Genomic DNA, 15,786 nt, shown 5'->3' on the forward strand with positions numbered 1-15,786 from the left:
CTACACTGCACGTTAGATTACAGCACATGGTGTAAAAAAAAAAAAAAAGAAACTAAACAAAACAAAAAACAATAATCCAAAATTTTAAGGACTACAGTGAAGTGTGCAGCTATAGTGTGATTTCCATTAAGTAAAGAAAAGAACAATGTACAAATTGCAGAAAGCCGCAATGAGCTACTGTAACATTTATGTTAGTTAAATGAAGCTATTTCGTTTTTAGTAAAGGGAATCCTACTGTTAGCAAAGACAATAATGTGCAATTTGGGGCTTACAGTTTATGTTGTTATTGTTGTATTTATTTATTTATTTATTTCATAGATTTGATTATACGTTTATTTATTAATTTATGTAGACATTTATTTGTACATTTAATTACATTTTAATCTGAAGAATGTCCGATGAATCTTTAAGCATTTGATCGTCACAATAACATTTCAAAAATTCAAGGGAACCAAATAATATATTTCTGACTTTGATCAATGCGTTTAAAAAAATCTTTTCTTTTTTTTCTTTTTTTTTCTTTACCATGACAAAACATGAATTATTGACGGTGATGCTGTGTTTCTATTCTGCAGCCTTCTCCCGCAGCCGCCACATGAATAGCCCATTGTAATCACAGTTGATTGCATGCGGTTTCTGCAGGTGTCGGTATGACTGTAGCCAGTAGGAGGGACTTGATGCTCCAACTTCACATTTGGTGTCTCTCTCCTCTCCAGTCAGTCGTCCTGGTCCTGCTCTGAGAGACACGACGACATCGGCGGCGGCGGCGGCGGCAGCGGCAGCAGCAGCAGCATCATTCCGGAGAAACACGATGCATCTGAAGCTGAAGAGACGAGCGGAGCCTCCGACCAGCGCGCTTTATCGTCTTTGATTTTCGTTTTTTTTTTTTATTATTTTATTTTTCTTTTGTTGGGGGGGTTGGGGTTACTCTTTTCTTTCCATCCCCCTCTTCCTCTTCCTCCTCCTCCTCCTCCTCCACCTCCTCCTCCTCTTTTCACCCAGTCTCTGACGCGCAAGGACACTACAGCATCCATCCACGGCAGAAACGCTCGCATAGAGCATCCTCTGTACAGACATCCTCCTCCAGCATCCCTTTCTCCTCCTCTCCTCTCCTCTCCTCTCCTCTTCATTCTCCCCTCTCCCCCGTTCCGATCCAACCTAGAGGACGTCGGGATCTCTTTTTCTCCTTCTCCCCCTCCCCCCCCACCCCCGATTAATTTTTTTTTTCTTTTGTATTCTTCTCCTATACACCCCGTCCTCTCGCAGCCCGGAGACATGGATCTATGGTTTCACTCGATCCGGATTTGTTGGTGGAAGGTTTTGTTCCTGATGAGTGTTTTCCAGGACTATCTGAGCTCCATGCTGGACTGCCCGCCGTCCTGCAGCTGCTCTCAAACAGAGATCTATTGCAATAAGTCCGACAACGGCAGGTTTTTCCCTTTGCTCGCCCTGCAGGAGACCGGGAGCAACGGGACCAACGTTGACATCGCAGAGTTATTCAAAAACATCAGCTCCATGTAAGTGGATGCGGGTTTTTTTTTCCCCCTCTCTCGCCTTCTTCTTTAAATTCCACTCCTTCCCCTTCCTCCTCCCCACCTTTTGAATCATTAATTGATCCCGGTCTCTGGGAGACGCGCGTCTGTGTGTGTGTGTGTGTGTGTGTGTGTGTGTGTGTGTGTGTGTGTGTGTGTGTGTGTGCGTGCGCGCGCGCGGGGGTGTTCGTGAGTGTGTGTGTATGTGTGCACGCGCGCTTTCGGGGTGTCTGTTGCTTCGTTTGCAGTGATGCGATGTGTGTGTGTGTGTGTGTGTGTGTGTGTGTGTGTGTGTGTGTGTGTGTGTGTGACTGTTTCCCGTGTGATTATTCGAGGACTTTTTTTTTTCCTTGCGTCCCTATCAGTCAGCTAAGTGGCCTTTTTATGATAATGCCATGTTTGGCGACCGCTCTGGTGTGCAGGATTAATAGTCCGCCGCGCGTAATGAGACCAAATCCGCTGCAAACCTCGTCATGATCCCCCCCAACACCCCCCACCACCCCAACCGAGTCTGTGCGCGTTGAGGGCCGTCAGATCTTTTTTTTTTTTTTTTTTTTTGCGCCCCTCAAATATCCATCTCCCCCCCCTTGCCTTATAAAGTTGCTCCTCCGCAGCCCCCCCACCCGCAGGCCTGCGCGGTCAAACGCGTGGAGGTGGAGGATGGAGGAAGGAGAGGAGAGGAGACTGGGAGGGAAGGGAAGGAAGGGATGCTGCGGAGAGCCTCGCATCATCACCCATCCCACTTGGTCCCCGTCCCCGGGTTAGGCTGTGCGGCAAACTGCCCCGACAGATTGTGCTAAATGAAACAGAAATAAGCGGCGCGCCGAGGTCAGCCCAGTTACATCTCAAGCCGGGGCTCCTGTGAGAGCGAGGCGAACTTTATTATGTCCAGATGATGCGGCGGCGGCGGCGGTGGTGTGTGTGTGTGTGTGTGTGTGTGTGTGTGTGTGTGTGTGTGTGTGTGTCGGAGGGGAGGAAGGGGGGCGTCACTTGTGGCTTCTCTGCCGCTCGCTCTCTTCCTGTGGCGGCAGATGAGGCGGGATGCCCCGATCCCTGAATCATTTGTTTACTGTGACGGAGTCACGGAGCTTCATGAGAGAGGAGGAGAAGGAGGAGGAGGAGGAGGAGGAGGAGGTGTGATGACGGCGGGGAAGGAGGGCAGGCAGGCAGGCAGGCAGGCACCTTCTCTTTTCCTCCCTCCCGAGGCGAGGCGCACATTTTCAATTCCTGCGTCGCCTCTCTCTCTCCGGCATCGATCCTTCCTGCCGACATCAAAGCTTCCCTTTCTTGAAAAGTCGGGGGCCTTTAAAAAAAAAAAAAAAAAAAAAAAGAAGTGTGGTGCGTCGACGAGGCTGATTTACATATAAAGTAAACACCCCCGTTCTCGTCAGAGCGCAGGGACCCCCTTCTCCCCCCTCGCGCCTCCTCCTACGCCTCAAAGGACCTCGATCTCCTCCCCTTCACTTTTGTGGTACCCACCAAACACCCCCACCACCATCCGTACCACCCCCCCCTCCCCCCTCCCCCCTCCTTGTCATGCGTGTGAGGGATGCTGCAACTTACTTCGTGACACGGTTCATCGCTCTGCCGGGCCACTAGAGGGTAGCCTGGTACCCTCTAAACGGCGCGCTCCGCCGCGCAACAGTGCAGTCATTGACGTGACTGCAACAGTCCGACACCCCCCCAACCCCAACCCCCCCATTTCTCATCCCCGCCATGTGAAAGGATTCGTTTTAGTGGGAATCGGGAGACGTGGGATCGCAGCGATGCCCCTCGGTTGAGGATACAAATCGTGTCGCTGGAATCAAAAGCAACCTCTCCCGCCCCCTTACCCTCCCACCACCAGCATCACCAGCATCACCACCAACCCCACTGGCAGACACACGTGTGTGCGCTCGCATACATGCCCTCACTTTTGGATTTTCATCTCCCAAATGGCAAAATGCAATTTTAAAAACCCCCGGCTCAAAGTCAAGTACCCGTTCGCCTTGTTTGCCTTTGAGAAAGCCTAATACAATTGACCCTGGACTAATTGTGCATTTCATGGCCCGACGCCAGCAGCCCATCCCCCCCTCCCCCAGAACCGCCCCAACCCCCAACCCCCCCAGCCTCCTACCCTTGTTTTTTTTTTTTTTTTCCTTCTCTAAATGCTGCTGCTCAGCATGGACAGCAACCTCTACGCAACGCTGCCAGCAGCTCAATGACAACTTGCCAGAGACAATACCTCCCAATGTCGCCCCTGTTGGACAGGAAGCTGTGGGTTCCTGAAAGATGTGGTGTGAAATCCCACAAACTGGCTACCTGCATGACTGTAAGCAGAAGGAGGATCCGGTGTAACAATTTATTATTTAAAAAAAAGACAGCAACAAAAAACAGCAAATCTCATACAGCATACATTTGACTAAATGAAGACAAACCAATGGAATAGATAATACAGGGTAAGTGCCAGTAGCCTGTTTGTTTTCTGGGAAGGAAACATGCAGATTCTCCTCCACGACACTAATATTTATAATCAGGCAAAGCAGAGAGGTCACTCCGTACAAAATGTCCTTGGACGTTCTCGTTTCCTGGGCTGTGCGTGTGCCTGAAGTTGACTCACACTAAGTCCATTTCCTCCCATCTTATCAGAAGCAGAGATGAGGGGGAATCTTTTTTTTGAGATGGGAAAACCAAAAAGCCATGGCATCCAGGCAGGAAGTGTGCTACGATTAGCCAGCCAAAGAAAAGTGCCAAGTCCAGATAATAGTTTTCCAGTTCCCTCGCATTAGAGATCCATCAGTGGGAGCATCACTGGTTGAAGTGGATAAGATAAGGCCCTGCCGCGATAGTCGTGGAGAGAGTGCTTCTCTGAGAGCAGCCGAGGCGTTTGACAGGTTGCTGCGAGTGCGCCGTCGACTACAGAAGTGCAGTTATTTTCACGATCCAATCAGGGTTTTTCCACCTGTGGCGATGGCATCAAACGCTGCGTTTTGCATTGCGCCTGAGTGCCTGCTTTGTGAGGGAAGAGCCGTCGCGGACCAGAACACGTGTCGGCTTCATCTTGGTGCCAGAATGCTGGTATCTGTTCATTTTTGGTTCCTAAGTATTTCCACATTTGAGATTTATAAGTTGTTTTGTTGCGGTGAGGGGGCAAAAAAATGCAATATTTTTCATTTATTTTAGCATAAAGAGTATAACTGAGATTCCTCAGCCAAAAAACTCACTTTACTATTCCCGATATATTAGCACATCTTTTTTTTCCCCCCCACAGGTTTATGTTTTTTTTTCTCGTTCATAAGCGCAGACAAAACAGCGATGCTATCATCAACATTTATAACGCTTTATGTTTTGTCACAAATCCTCCAATGTGTAAATAGTTCCGGTTTGAAAAAGTAAGCTGTAAGCTCACACCTGGCGTGTCCCACAAACTAATGTCTAAAAGCGGGCGGCAGCCAATACATTTGTCAGTTCTGGACAGCTGCAAGGCTGCAGGCATACATTCCTACAAGCGCATATTTAACACGCAGCGGACCGGCGCCGCAAAAACATCCAGATCCGCTCTTCAATGTGATGTAAATTGAACATCTTGGGCCGTGCGTTATTAGATTCACCATAAAGAGCCTTTCGAAGGTCATGCTCTGTGTAAACGCCGGGGGGGGGGGGGGGTGTTCGAAATCAAAAGTCTTCTATTTGCCTTTGAAAAACAAACGCAACTACAGCGGCGTCAGTCGCGTCGGCTCCCTTAATGTCTGCGCCTCCTCCCTTCAATCAGGGGCACACTTGTAGATCTGCCATCTGTTTATCGGCAAACAAGTTGAGACTCCTCCGCACTGAAGGGCTCCGCTCTTTATCTGCGGCGCCAAATCGGGCTTAAAGTTTATCAGCGGGTATCTTTAAAATCCGAATGTTGCGCTATAACGATTAGAAGGTGCCACTGTTGTGCTCAACGCTCGTGCGTCCTGAGCTGCCGGCAAACCTTTTAAAGTAGAGAAAGGAGCAGCCTTTTGTGGCTGCGCCTGATCCCTGACCTCCACCGGCTAGAAAAATGCAATTTCACGTTGCACAAATATGATCACGGGACACGATGTGATCTAACATGTTGTGAAAAGGAGGGAAAACGCTGTCACATCCATCCGTCAGCTGCCTCACTGACTGTACACTCCACTAAACGTTTCCCTGCCTCCCCCGAAGGCATGAAAGATTTTTCACTCCTTTCTCTTTTTTATTATTATTATTATTATTATTATTATTATTATTATTATTATTATTACTGTAATAAAACTTTCAGCGCAGCCTTGTTCTGTTCAAGAGCATCGATTTTGTTTTGTTTTATTTGCACCTTTACCTCCACATCTTATAGGAAGCCTGCCAGCATGCGGATGCTGCCGAGAGAACAGAAGCCCTGCCGCAAACAGAAATGTTTCCCAGGTCCGCTTATAGTTGACTTGTGTGGGCCGCACGTGTCCACGGCTCAGACACTGAGCATCAGTGAATTACAGTTGCAGTTTGAGGCGCCCAAGCTCTGCACTTCTTACGCAAGGCCTCTAAATGGGCATGATGATGAGTTAGCTTTCTCAAATATTTGACGTGAGTGGAGCGAATTTCCAGCTCACCTGAGTCTTTTTTTTTTTTGCTTTTTTTTTTTTGAAGTGTTGAAGTGCAGGTTGACCTCCCCATCTACACTGTGTTGCAAAAGTTCCTTTTTCAGCATTTAAAGGGGCACTCCAGGCAAATTCAAGTAGGGAACTTCCGAAGAGTTGGAGGATTTGAAAGGCACAGAATAAAAAAAGATGGAACACAGGTCAAGATCTCTTGAAATGTGAACAATATGATTAGCTAAGGAGCCAAAGAAAAAATCAAAAAAAATCAATACATAAATCCTGCTGCAGCTCTTTTCAGCCAACACCTCCACTGTTAAAGACCAGATGAGTTTTATTTGAAAGAGCCCTTTTGGTTCCAACATTGTTCTTTACTTCGACAAGCTCATTAGACGTCATATAATACTTTCCTAATGCCCAACTTAAGGAATGCTTGTTAGCGGGGAGTCGGTGGAATGCAGTGATATATGACATGTAACTGAATGGTTTGGGCGCATTCAGTCCATTTATTTTTCAGCCTTGAGCTTCAGCTTAAAGCCTTTGAAAGATGCTTTCTGAAAGTAATTGAACAAAACAACTCATTCCCTCTAAATGAGAACAGGTCCCTCTTTTTACTTGCTAAACAATTCAGGAGCTGTGCGACATGCAGATCCGCCCTTTGTGATATCACTCAGGGCACTGATAGCCCACTAATTCCTCTCCTTGGTTAGCGACAACACCCCCCTGAGACCACTTTGTTTGGCCGCTTCCAACAATGAATCATTTTCTGCAGGAAGTCAACACAGCATTTTCATAGGAGACTTTAAACAGAGGGCTCCATACGCAGGAGCATGTTTTGGTTAAAAAGTAAGGGAAATTAAACATCAGTTTTTTTCAACATGCTTTTTAGATGCTGTGCTGTATTATTTTGTTTTTTTTTTTTTTTTAGGCATAATAACTCATGCGTTGGCTCCACTGAAATCAAGGATTTTGAAAGAAAACTACCGGAAGAAAGATCTGAACTTGACGTGGGTGTAGAGTGGAACCTTTAAAACTTGCCTGGATTTTTTTTTCTCCCACTAACACATATACGCATTACTCACCAAGAGTTAAGGATTTTTGACTTTTGAGTGAAATTTTTGGAAAATGTAAAACGTTCACGTCACACTGATATGCCATGATGCAAGTAAAGAGAGTATAGGCAGAAGCACATGATGGTAGCTGCTTCATCTCCAACAGTGGAGTGAAGCAAAAGCTAACTGATGGATAGACCCCAACAAATAATGTCTCAATCTTTTGCTGGTGTTGTCTTGGTCTTGTGATGTGACTGTCATTGAAGCCGCACATTTAGCGGTGGATTGATGGATCAGGTTTGTGGTTTGTGATGACCTGGCCGGGGAAAAGCATTGCAGTGCTGAAACAATGAATAGTTGGACGTGTCCATCCAAAAGTTTAGAATACATCAAAGTTCTCGAGCAGCGTAGATCTGAATGGATTAGCCGATTGGGTTTAGTTCAGGTTTATGACGTGTCGTGCTGAAATCCTGTTTGCTTGGTGTTATCAGACTGCTGAGGAATGTCAGATATTTTTCTGACAATGATTTGATTCATATCTTTGGGGAAAACAACCACCGCATCCAGGATTTCCCCGGCTCAGTCGGCTGGAACCCCGTCAAAGAGTTTTGTTCCGCCCCAATCTGGGATGTCATATGGAAGTACAGAAGGGGCGTGAATGTACAGAGGACTTTCATCCTCTTCTTTCCCCCAACCCTTTCCTTCCTTATTTCTGTATTCCTCCTGCCCTCTTGTTTTGTTTCCCTGCCTGTTCTGCATGATGTCTGGCTTTGTGATGCCTGACTCACCTCTATCTTCTTCTCTTTTTGATTCATTGCACTTTTTCACAATGACTTCTATCCTCCCAGATTTTAGCTCCTTTTTTTTTCACAGGATGAGGTGTTTGTGAAGAGACTGAACCTTTTGCTTGGACTTTTCTGCCTTATTACTTACACAAATGAATTCCACCTAAATCCACCAACTCTCTGGAGGATCAGGTCCAACACCTCCTCACCACAATTATACTTTATGCATCACAGAAAATTCACCTGAACCAAAAAAAAAAAGAAAACCAGAACCAGAGCCAGAACAGCACGTTTTATCGACTTGAAGAATTATTTTAATTGGTCAACGGGACCAATGTATCATTTCTTTTAAAGATGAAAAGACAAATTGGTGATGCGTAAAAAAAAAAACCTTTACCAAGAACTCATGTTCTTGTTGGACCTTCTGCATGTTTGTAATTGCACAAAAAGTGCACTCACCTGGCATGGGGGTTTTGCCTAACCAAGGGGTGGATCGCTGCCCATTGTGACATCATAAAGAGCTGTTTTAGCACACGCACAAGTGGGGCAGCAAAATAGGCAAACTGTCAATTCTGGAGAGTTGAACACAGTAAAACTGAGTAACAAGATGTCGTAGGGACATTGTAGGGGATTGTAGGGGCACGTACACTTGGGATTTGGTGGTGAAAATCAGTGTGTGCCAACACTAACAACGCAACAACGTCAACCCATTTGCCATTTCCTGTTTGAACATGGCAGCAAAGAAGAAAAAAATTGATCACGTTTATGCTGATTGTTTGAAACTTTAGCAGCTTGTACTTGATGTGGCTCAGGCTCAGGGTGCGTCATCAGCTGTGTCATAGCTTCCGGTATTAGTAGTTTAGAAGGTGTGGCATTCATTTTTTAGCATATAGAGAAGATTTTGATTGGCCATTTGATACGAGCCTCGTGGGTTTTTGTTTTGTTTGTTATTTCTAACATTAAGCCTCACCTTTCTATGATGGTGGGTGGAGAAGATCATGCTAAGGTGTGAGGTGTCCACTTGCTGAAGCAGCACCTGAAAACCCTGTTGCACCACACGACTTGCACCCTACCCAAACTGCGGGTGGCGCTCTAACCAGTTGGACTTCACCGCGTTGCTCTCCTCCTCCCTCCCTCCCCCCACCACCACCTTCCCTCACCCCACCCCACCCCTGAGCCGAGGCTCACCTCGGGCAAGTGCAGGCCGGGCTCCTCTGTTATAAGCATATCATCAAGTTTGCATGAGCCTGTCTTTGTGGAAAGTAGGTCACGGCTGCCATCTGAGAATTAGGAGGAGAGAGCGCCGCTTTCGTTAAGATCCCGAGCATGCAGAGCCTCCTCCTCCTCCTCCTCTTCTTCTCCTCCTCCTCCTCCTCTTCTTCTTCTCCTTCTTCTTCTTCCTGCGAGAGGTCCGGGCTTGACCCAACTTCTCCCACGCTCCCACCAACCCTCCACCCTCCCCCAGCTCTCGCGTCTTGCCGGGGCCGGCCTTCATCGCTGTAAAAAGCGGCATGCTAATGAGGCCGCCGCCCCTCCCGTCACCCTCCAACAATCAAAAGGCGCATTGAGGATGGAAGGGGTGAAAACTACCAAGGGCCCCGCTGTTTCAGGCGGGATTAGGGGAGCCCTTTAAAGCCTCGCGGTCGCATTTTGCAGGCTTTCTGTTGACATTTAGTTGAGCCGCTGCTCTTTAGACAGCAGATTATGAGTCAGTGTTGCTACTGTGCGCAACAGTTTATCATGTCAAACTCGAAAGATAAGGAACAGGGGTTGGAGGGTGGGGGGTCCCATGTAAACCTACTGAAAGTGCAACCCGCTCCACAATAACCTGTTTTTTGCTGTTCTTGCCTGTCAACCTGCTTCCACTCGAATGCAGAGCTCGTCCGGGTGTTTTTTTCTCCTTTCTGACCCTTTTTAGCATAAATACGCTCACTAGCGCACAACAATTATCAGGTGCCTGCTGCCATTAGATATGCAGCCCGCCGGTGACCATAAAGCACACGGCTTTTATGCGCGAGCGTCACCGAAGCTTTATTACAGTTAATCATGTTTAAATGCGGTACCTGTTGGCTAGTTGAGCCAGAGCGAAAGCAGCTTTACGGCTAATTCCTTCCTCCGGGCCCTCCGCCCTCATTGTGCGAGGCATTAATGTGACGGCACGGAAACTTTCCTTTCTCCCGCTGGTTTTTATTTTCCTTTTTCCGACGTTTCCCTCCGTTCACCCTCATCACGCGCTATTAATCTCCCTTTAACCACGTCTCCATCTCAGTCGAGGACATGAGTCTGACCTCCACGTAGTCCATCACGGCGAACCCCCCCCCCCCGAAACCACACCTTCCTCTCGCGGTTTCTCACTCTTCCTTTTGAGGTGTCGGATGTTTTGGTGTTGTTGTTTTTTTCTTCTTTAAACATCAATCTCGACGTGTGATCAAGGATGTGATTCACTCCGCTGCCCTCCACGGTCGGCCGTGACTGGCAGAACTGTGAATAATGCAGCGCGCTGGGTTCTCAACCCCACTGCAGCCATATTCTCTTTCATGGAAGGGAATTTTAATGGGTGTTTTTCACAGCCAGCTGGAAGAGTTGTGAGCCCAGGTTGTGCAGTTTGTTTCTGTGTGCTTGTCACCTGTTACACGTCCTCCAACAGACTGCAATGACGTGTGTTACTACTTGTTGTATATGAAATACATTTTATGATCTGCTGAAGACCATTTTTTAGCTGCTGGCAATACTTTGAAATTTACTATTTCAATGTATTGTATAATAAATTGTATAATTGTATTATTATTTATTTCTAAAAAAAGCTAAAAATCAACTTAAGACGTGGAAGTAGTTGATTGTAACTACATTTATTTTCCTTTGGTGGCACATATTGTAACGAAAATACAGAATAATGTAGTTTGACAATCCATTAAAATACAAGCAAATTGAATTTACTATTTTATACTCCTTACTATACATCAAATTCAATGTCAGGTACAAATAAACATTGAACCTTGAAAGGACACTTTCATAGGGTTTCTCTAATGTGCTATTATATATTTAGTTTCATATTTCAGGATGGGTACCTTCAGTATGAGTGCCGTAATGATCTCGCAAATCTGAGTGCTGTTCCAATGTTGTGCAAGTTTTCAAAAACAACAATACCGGTTGATAGATGACACATCTAAGGAATTAGAGGCTCAGTGCGTAATACCCATTCATACCCATTTCCTCCTCATGGCCAATGCTTTGCTTGTGGTCATGAGCCCCACTGTAGCTTCAGCCAGCCAAAATAAATAGCAAACATGTGATGAAAGACACTTTTCATCACATACTGATGGTATGATCTTTGTCATCAGATGTCCTATCTCTTTTTTTTATATCAGCTATGATACCATTAAAACCTAGAGCAGATGCACATTATAGACTACAGTTGCAGCATATGGGCACAATATGGCCGCCTCTTCACAAAAGAACCTGCTTTTTATGTCACTCCACCCCTCTGTGATCTTTGTCGAGCCCAAAAAAATAAAAAAATACAGATTGCCCTTTTATTCTGGGCATTTTTTTTTTGTTCTGCCCAAAGAAATGGCCTTAGCTGTCCATCCATCACTGCAATAAAAGAGCAGTGCAGTAAGGGTGGTGTTCCACTTCCATAACAAATGTCGCCTATACAGCTGTGTCCATTATCAGCTATGCAGAGAAAATATACCGCACAAATGCGCCTTCCCGGGAAAGCAGAGAGATTCATGTTGGCCTTGTACACTGTGGCAGCCTGTATTTATTGATTTTCCTCAGACGGCCTGATATCTGTATTTGCTCTGCTCTGCCGGCTATCGGTGGGTATTGCACTACATCAAAACATTATAGACCTGGCAGGCCATTCAGCAGTAGCCACTGATCATTCTCAGTGAGCCTCACACTCCTGGTGGCCACATCGGGGTGGAGAGCACGGCCAGGGTCTATTAAGACCCCGGCAGAGTTTTGTGTAGAGGCAAATGAGAACGCATTAAAAGTAAATGATCCGCAGGGACTGAACTCTCCTCCATGAAGCCACCCTCCCACCCTGTTGGTGCAGTGACCTTGGTTCACTCACTGTCTTTCGGCCCTCACACACTTCTCTCTTCAGATCTTCCTCATGTCCCTATTTGTAATTCTTTAAATTTGAATTTAACCAAACTGGTAAATTCAGAGTTAGCTCTTCCTTTGCTAGCACTCGGCATTTTGCGATAGTGGCGTGTCACATGTCACGCCAGTGTTGCGTACACTGCATCTTTGAGCGTGGTGGCGCTCATGCATGAGCCGTGCCATGCCAAAGCCCACTTTCTGCAAGGAATTGTAACGTGTTACAGCGCGGAACGGAGCGCTCACACTAGCCAAGTGTATCGTACTTTAGGTGTGAAACATGCTTGGGCACGGTATGGCATGCTAGCGCGAGTGCGTCCTTAGAGGGCGGAACTAACTCCCGGCCTGCGGTGACGTCAGAGACCCAGTAGAGCTGTTGGCTGCGATTTCACATGGTACTTCTTCACAATTTCACAAGACATTCTGGGAGATTGGCCTCTTCGCTCGTGGACATAAATTGTGCAGTGTTTAAATGTCACCACTTTTTTGTGCCCCTGGTGGAGCGAGATTTGGCCGTGCTTCAGGGTGATTTCATAGGTAGAAATTGAAATAACCTATTTCCTCTGAACGGCGTTTATTATGTTAAATTATGAGTATTGTGTCAATATTAGCAAGACTCCCTTTTGCAATTTTCAGCTGTAGTGCATATGCAATTGACAGTTAGTGGAGAAAGATGGATAATTCACTTTTTTCAGATTCGAAAAGCAGCTAATGAGTGCCTGGTGCTAACAGTGGGTAGCTCATTATGCTAATACGGTTTATTGTTAGCTGTATTTAACTGAGATTTTTAAAAAAAACAAAACATACACGTACTCGGTCCCATCCCTGACAGAAAAGGCAGAGAGGACACTGCAATATTGATAAAGCTGAGAGGACACTAGCAGCTATGACTCAGGTGTCCTTCTCATTGAAGGAAACTATGAAAAGTATCAATGCGTGACAGGACTGTGAGGTGCATTAGCATGTTGAATTAGTAGACAGAAGGTGTAGTCACTGCCACAGATGCTGTTGGTGAGTCACAGCGAGAAAATTCCTTGTTTGGAAACAGATTTATGAAAACCTTGAACTTTAACTGTTTTGGCAGCATTTGGCCCACACCCCAACTTATTAGAGAGTTTCACCGAATGTCGTCATCCGTCATTTCAGGCCTGCTCTGAAAAAGGCGCTGTGGCGTACGGTTCTTGATTAGCGTGGCGGCCAATGCCTCTGAACCCATGGCAACATTGTCCAGGGGGCCAAACAACAACAACCACCGTGACGCTGTGTTTCCACATCAGGGCTGCAGCTCCTCCCCTAGGTCAAAGATGGTATCGCGCGTTCGGGTTAAAGAACTGGTACCACCCCCGCCAACCCTCCCCCTCCCCTCCTCTGACGGGACACTGATGGAACAAGCGGCTGACACGGTGTCAGTTGGGGGTGGGGGGATGGTGACTCAGTGCAGCGGCAGCTGTCTGTGTTTGTCACAGCTGAACTGCAGAGGCTCCTTGTTTCCACAGGAAGCCATCACCTGTCAAGCGTCACTAATGTTTTTATTGTTGCTGGAAAGATCAACTTGTTCCCCTCTGGTTATTTTGAAGAGTAGAAAGTGGGAGGAGGTACAGTGCGTGCATAGATTTATTCCTTTATATATTTATTTCCGCTTGCCTGTTGAAGTGCGCTGCCTCTGTGCCTCAAAAGCTAAATGATTTTTTTTTTTCTGTTACGTTTAATGCAGCGTGGTCTCCTCTGCGTGCATGGACTAATTGGTGGAGTAATCCAGCAAGCGGAGCAAACACACCACACGACCGCTACGGCGTTTGGAGTGGATTCTGTATGACTTTTGCGTCATTTCATTGTTATTTTGCATCTCTCTGTTCCCATCCTGTTTCTTCTCGTGCTCATTTTGCATATCTTTGTAGTTTCTTTCAGGGTTTTTTTTTTTTTTTTTTTTTTTTCTTGGTCACTTATTGTTCATTTAAATAAAATGCCATCAACAAGTGTGGACACTTGCATCAGACAAATTTCAGGCTGTCCTCCAAGCAGTCGGACAGATGGACTAATAAACTGACTGGAGGAATTGGGCTTTCTTTTTTCGGAGGGGGGGCTGAGATGTTTCCTTAAGTTTGGGAGTTAACACTCAAAGACCATTAGTTTGTTTAATATTCTCTACAATTTTGCACTTAAAAGGAGGCGTCGCGAAAGAAATATTTGGCAAAAATGAAGTTTTGATCAAGCTGGAGTTTTGTCCGTCCCAGTTCATTCCTTCCTCCTTGTAGTCACTGGCTGACGCTGTGGAATTGCACCAGAACCCGTGGTCTTGTGACAGTGACAGTGACAAAAACAAGGGGAAAGTTGACAAGAGCCATTAAAGATGAACCCCTCTGGCTCTCCCCTCAACTAACGAAGGAAAATTTATTATTTATTGCTTCATCCAGAGGTGCGTGCTGCTTTTCTTAACCTTTTGCTTTGCCTCTTGTCGTGGTTGGGCTTTAGCAGCTTTAAAGACCACCTGAAGGATCCTTGTGGTGCATCTCCTCTGGTGCTTATCTGGAAGAATTGCTTTTAGAACTGTGCCGAGACTAAAATCCCATCTCCTGGGAGGAGGCAATCTGCTTCATCCTGCTTCATCTTGCGTCATTTGCTCTTTAGCGCCCAACAGACAAAAGCAGCGCAGAGTAGCTAAACAAGGTTTTATCCTGAGTGGTTTTTTTTTGTTTACCCCTTAAAAAATGTTCTTGTTTTTCTAGTTCATATTTTTCATCCCAGGCTCCAAAGAAGCATACTTGCTTGAATTATTTATTTTAACTAATTATTCCGCATATTTAGCCCTCTGGTCACAACCTCCTGCAAAAAAAACAAAAAACAAAAAACAAAAAAAACCTCTGTTTTATGGCTTCCTGAACTGATGTTTTATTGGAGCATTCAAACAAATAAGCAAACAACAAGGTGGACTTAATAAGAAGAGCGGCTTGGGTGTCACTAAATGTTGAAAATGTCTTTAAATTGATTTTTTAGGTGGTTAACAGTTGGATTGCACCTTGAAGTGCACTTATATATTTTTATAGGAACATTTTTGATGCACCCCTTATTATATTACATTATATATTTGTACTTTCACAGTTAATAAAAAGACCAGAAACACTTATTGTGCGTATGTATATATATATATATATATATAATGCAGATGACAGGGTCAGTTTTGTTAGATTAGAAGGGATAGTGACAACGACAGGTGAGCGCGGCAGTGGAGGCAGGGAAAATTAAAATTAGTTGCACCCACGGCTCGCCTCCTCTCTCTTCTTGAGGTGAAACTCCGAATAAATTATCGCCTGCCGAACAAAATGTCTTTGGCTGTTTGTTTGAGGGGCCTGAAGGTGCCACTTTGTCTTGGCGCATCTCTTTCTCTTTTGCGGCACACTTTGCTTCAGAAAGCAGCACGGCGCCGCTCGCTGTCAACGCCGTTAACCAGCCTCTGTGTTCTCGCTCCGACGGCGCCCTGTTATTTTGACACCTGGCTAAATATCACAGTGGCTGAGTCTAATTCCAGCTGTGAGCCGGCGCCTCCTTCTTGCCGCAGGTGTGTATCCATTCCGTCGGAGTCCTCCATCAGGTAGCGGAGATGCGAATTCATCGGCGGCTCTAATTAGCGCCAGGACTCAGGTGGAGAAGTGTCTCACACATGATTTGACTTAACCTTTCGCTTTGATTTCCCCTAAGCCTGGTTTCTGCCGCACGCCTCTGTTTGCTCCCTGCC

At 45.9% G+C, this 15,786-nt stretch overlaps 1 protein-coding gene across 1 annotated transcript in view; it reads left to right on the plus strand.

Annotated features, from left to right (window-relative positions):
- The first annotated feature begins 523 nt into the window (after positions 1–523).
- ntrk3b (neurotrophic tyrosine kinase, receptor, type 3b) overlaps positions 524–15,786 on the plus strand; it is a 201,539-nt gene continuing 186,276 nt past the window's right edge. Inside the window, exon 1 of the mRNA XM_076030768.1 lies at positions 524–1,517. Coding sequence (XP_075886883.1) covers positions 1,276–1,517 — 242 coding nt within the window. The 5' untranslated portion in view covers positions 524–1,275. The remainder of the gene's footprint in view (positions 1,518–15,786) is intronic.

The sequence above is a fragment of the Nelusetta ayraudi genome, unplaced genomic scaffold (genome assembly GCF_046127955.1).
Source record: "Nelusetta ayraudi isolate G7.1 ecotype Tasmania unplaced genomic scaffold, CSIRO-AGI_Nayr_v1 ptg000002l, whole genome shotgun sequence".
Lineage (NCBI taxonomy): Eukaryota > Metazoa > Chordata > Actinopteri > Tetraodontiformes > Monacanthidae > Nelusetta > Nelusetta ayraudi.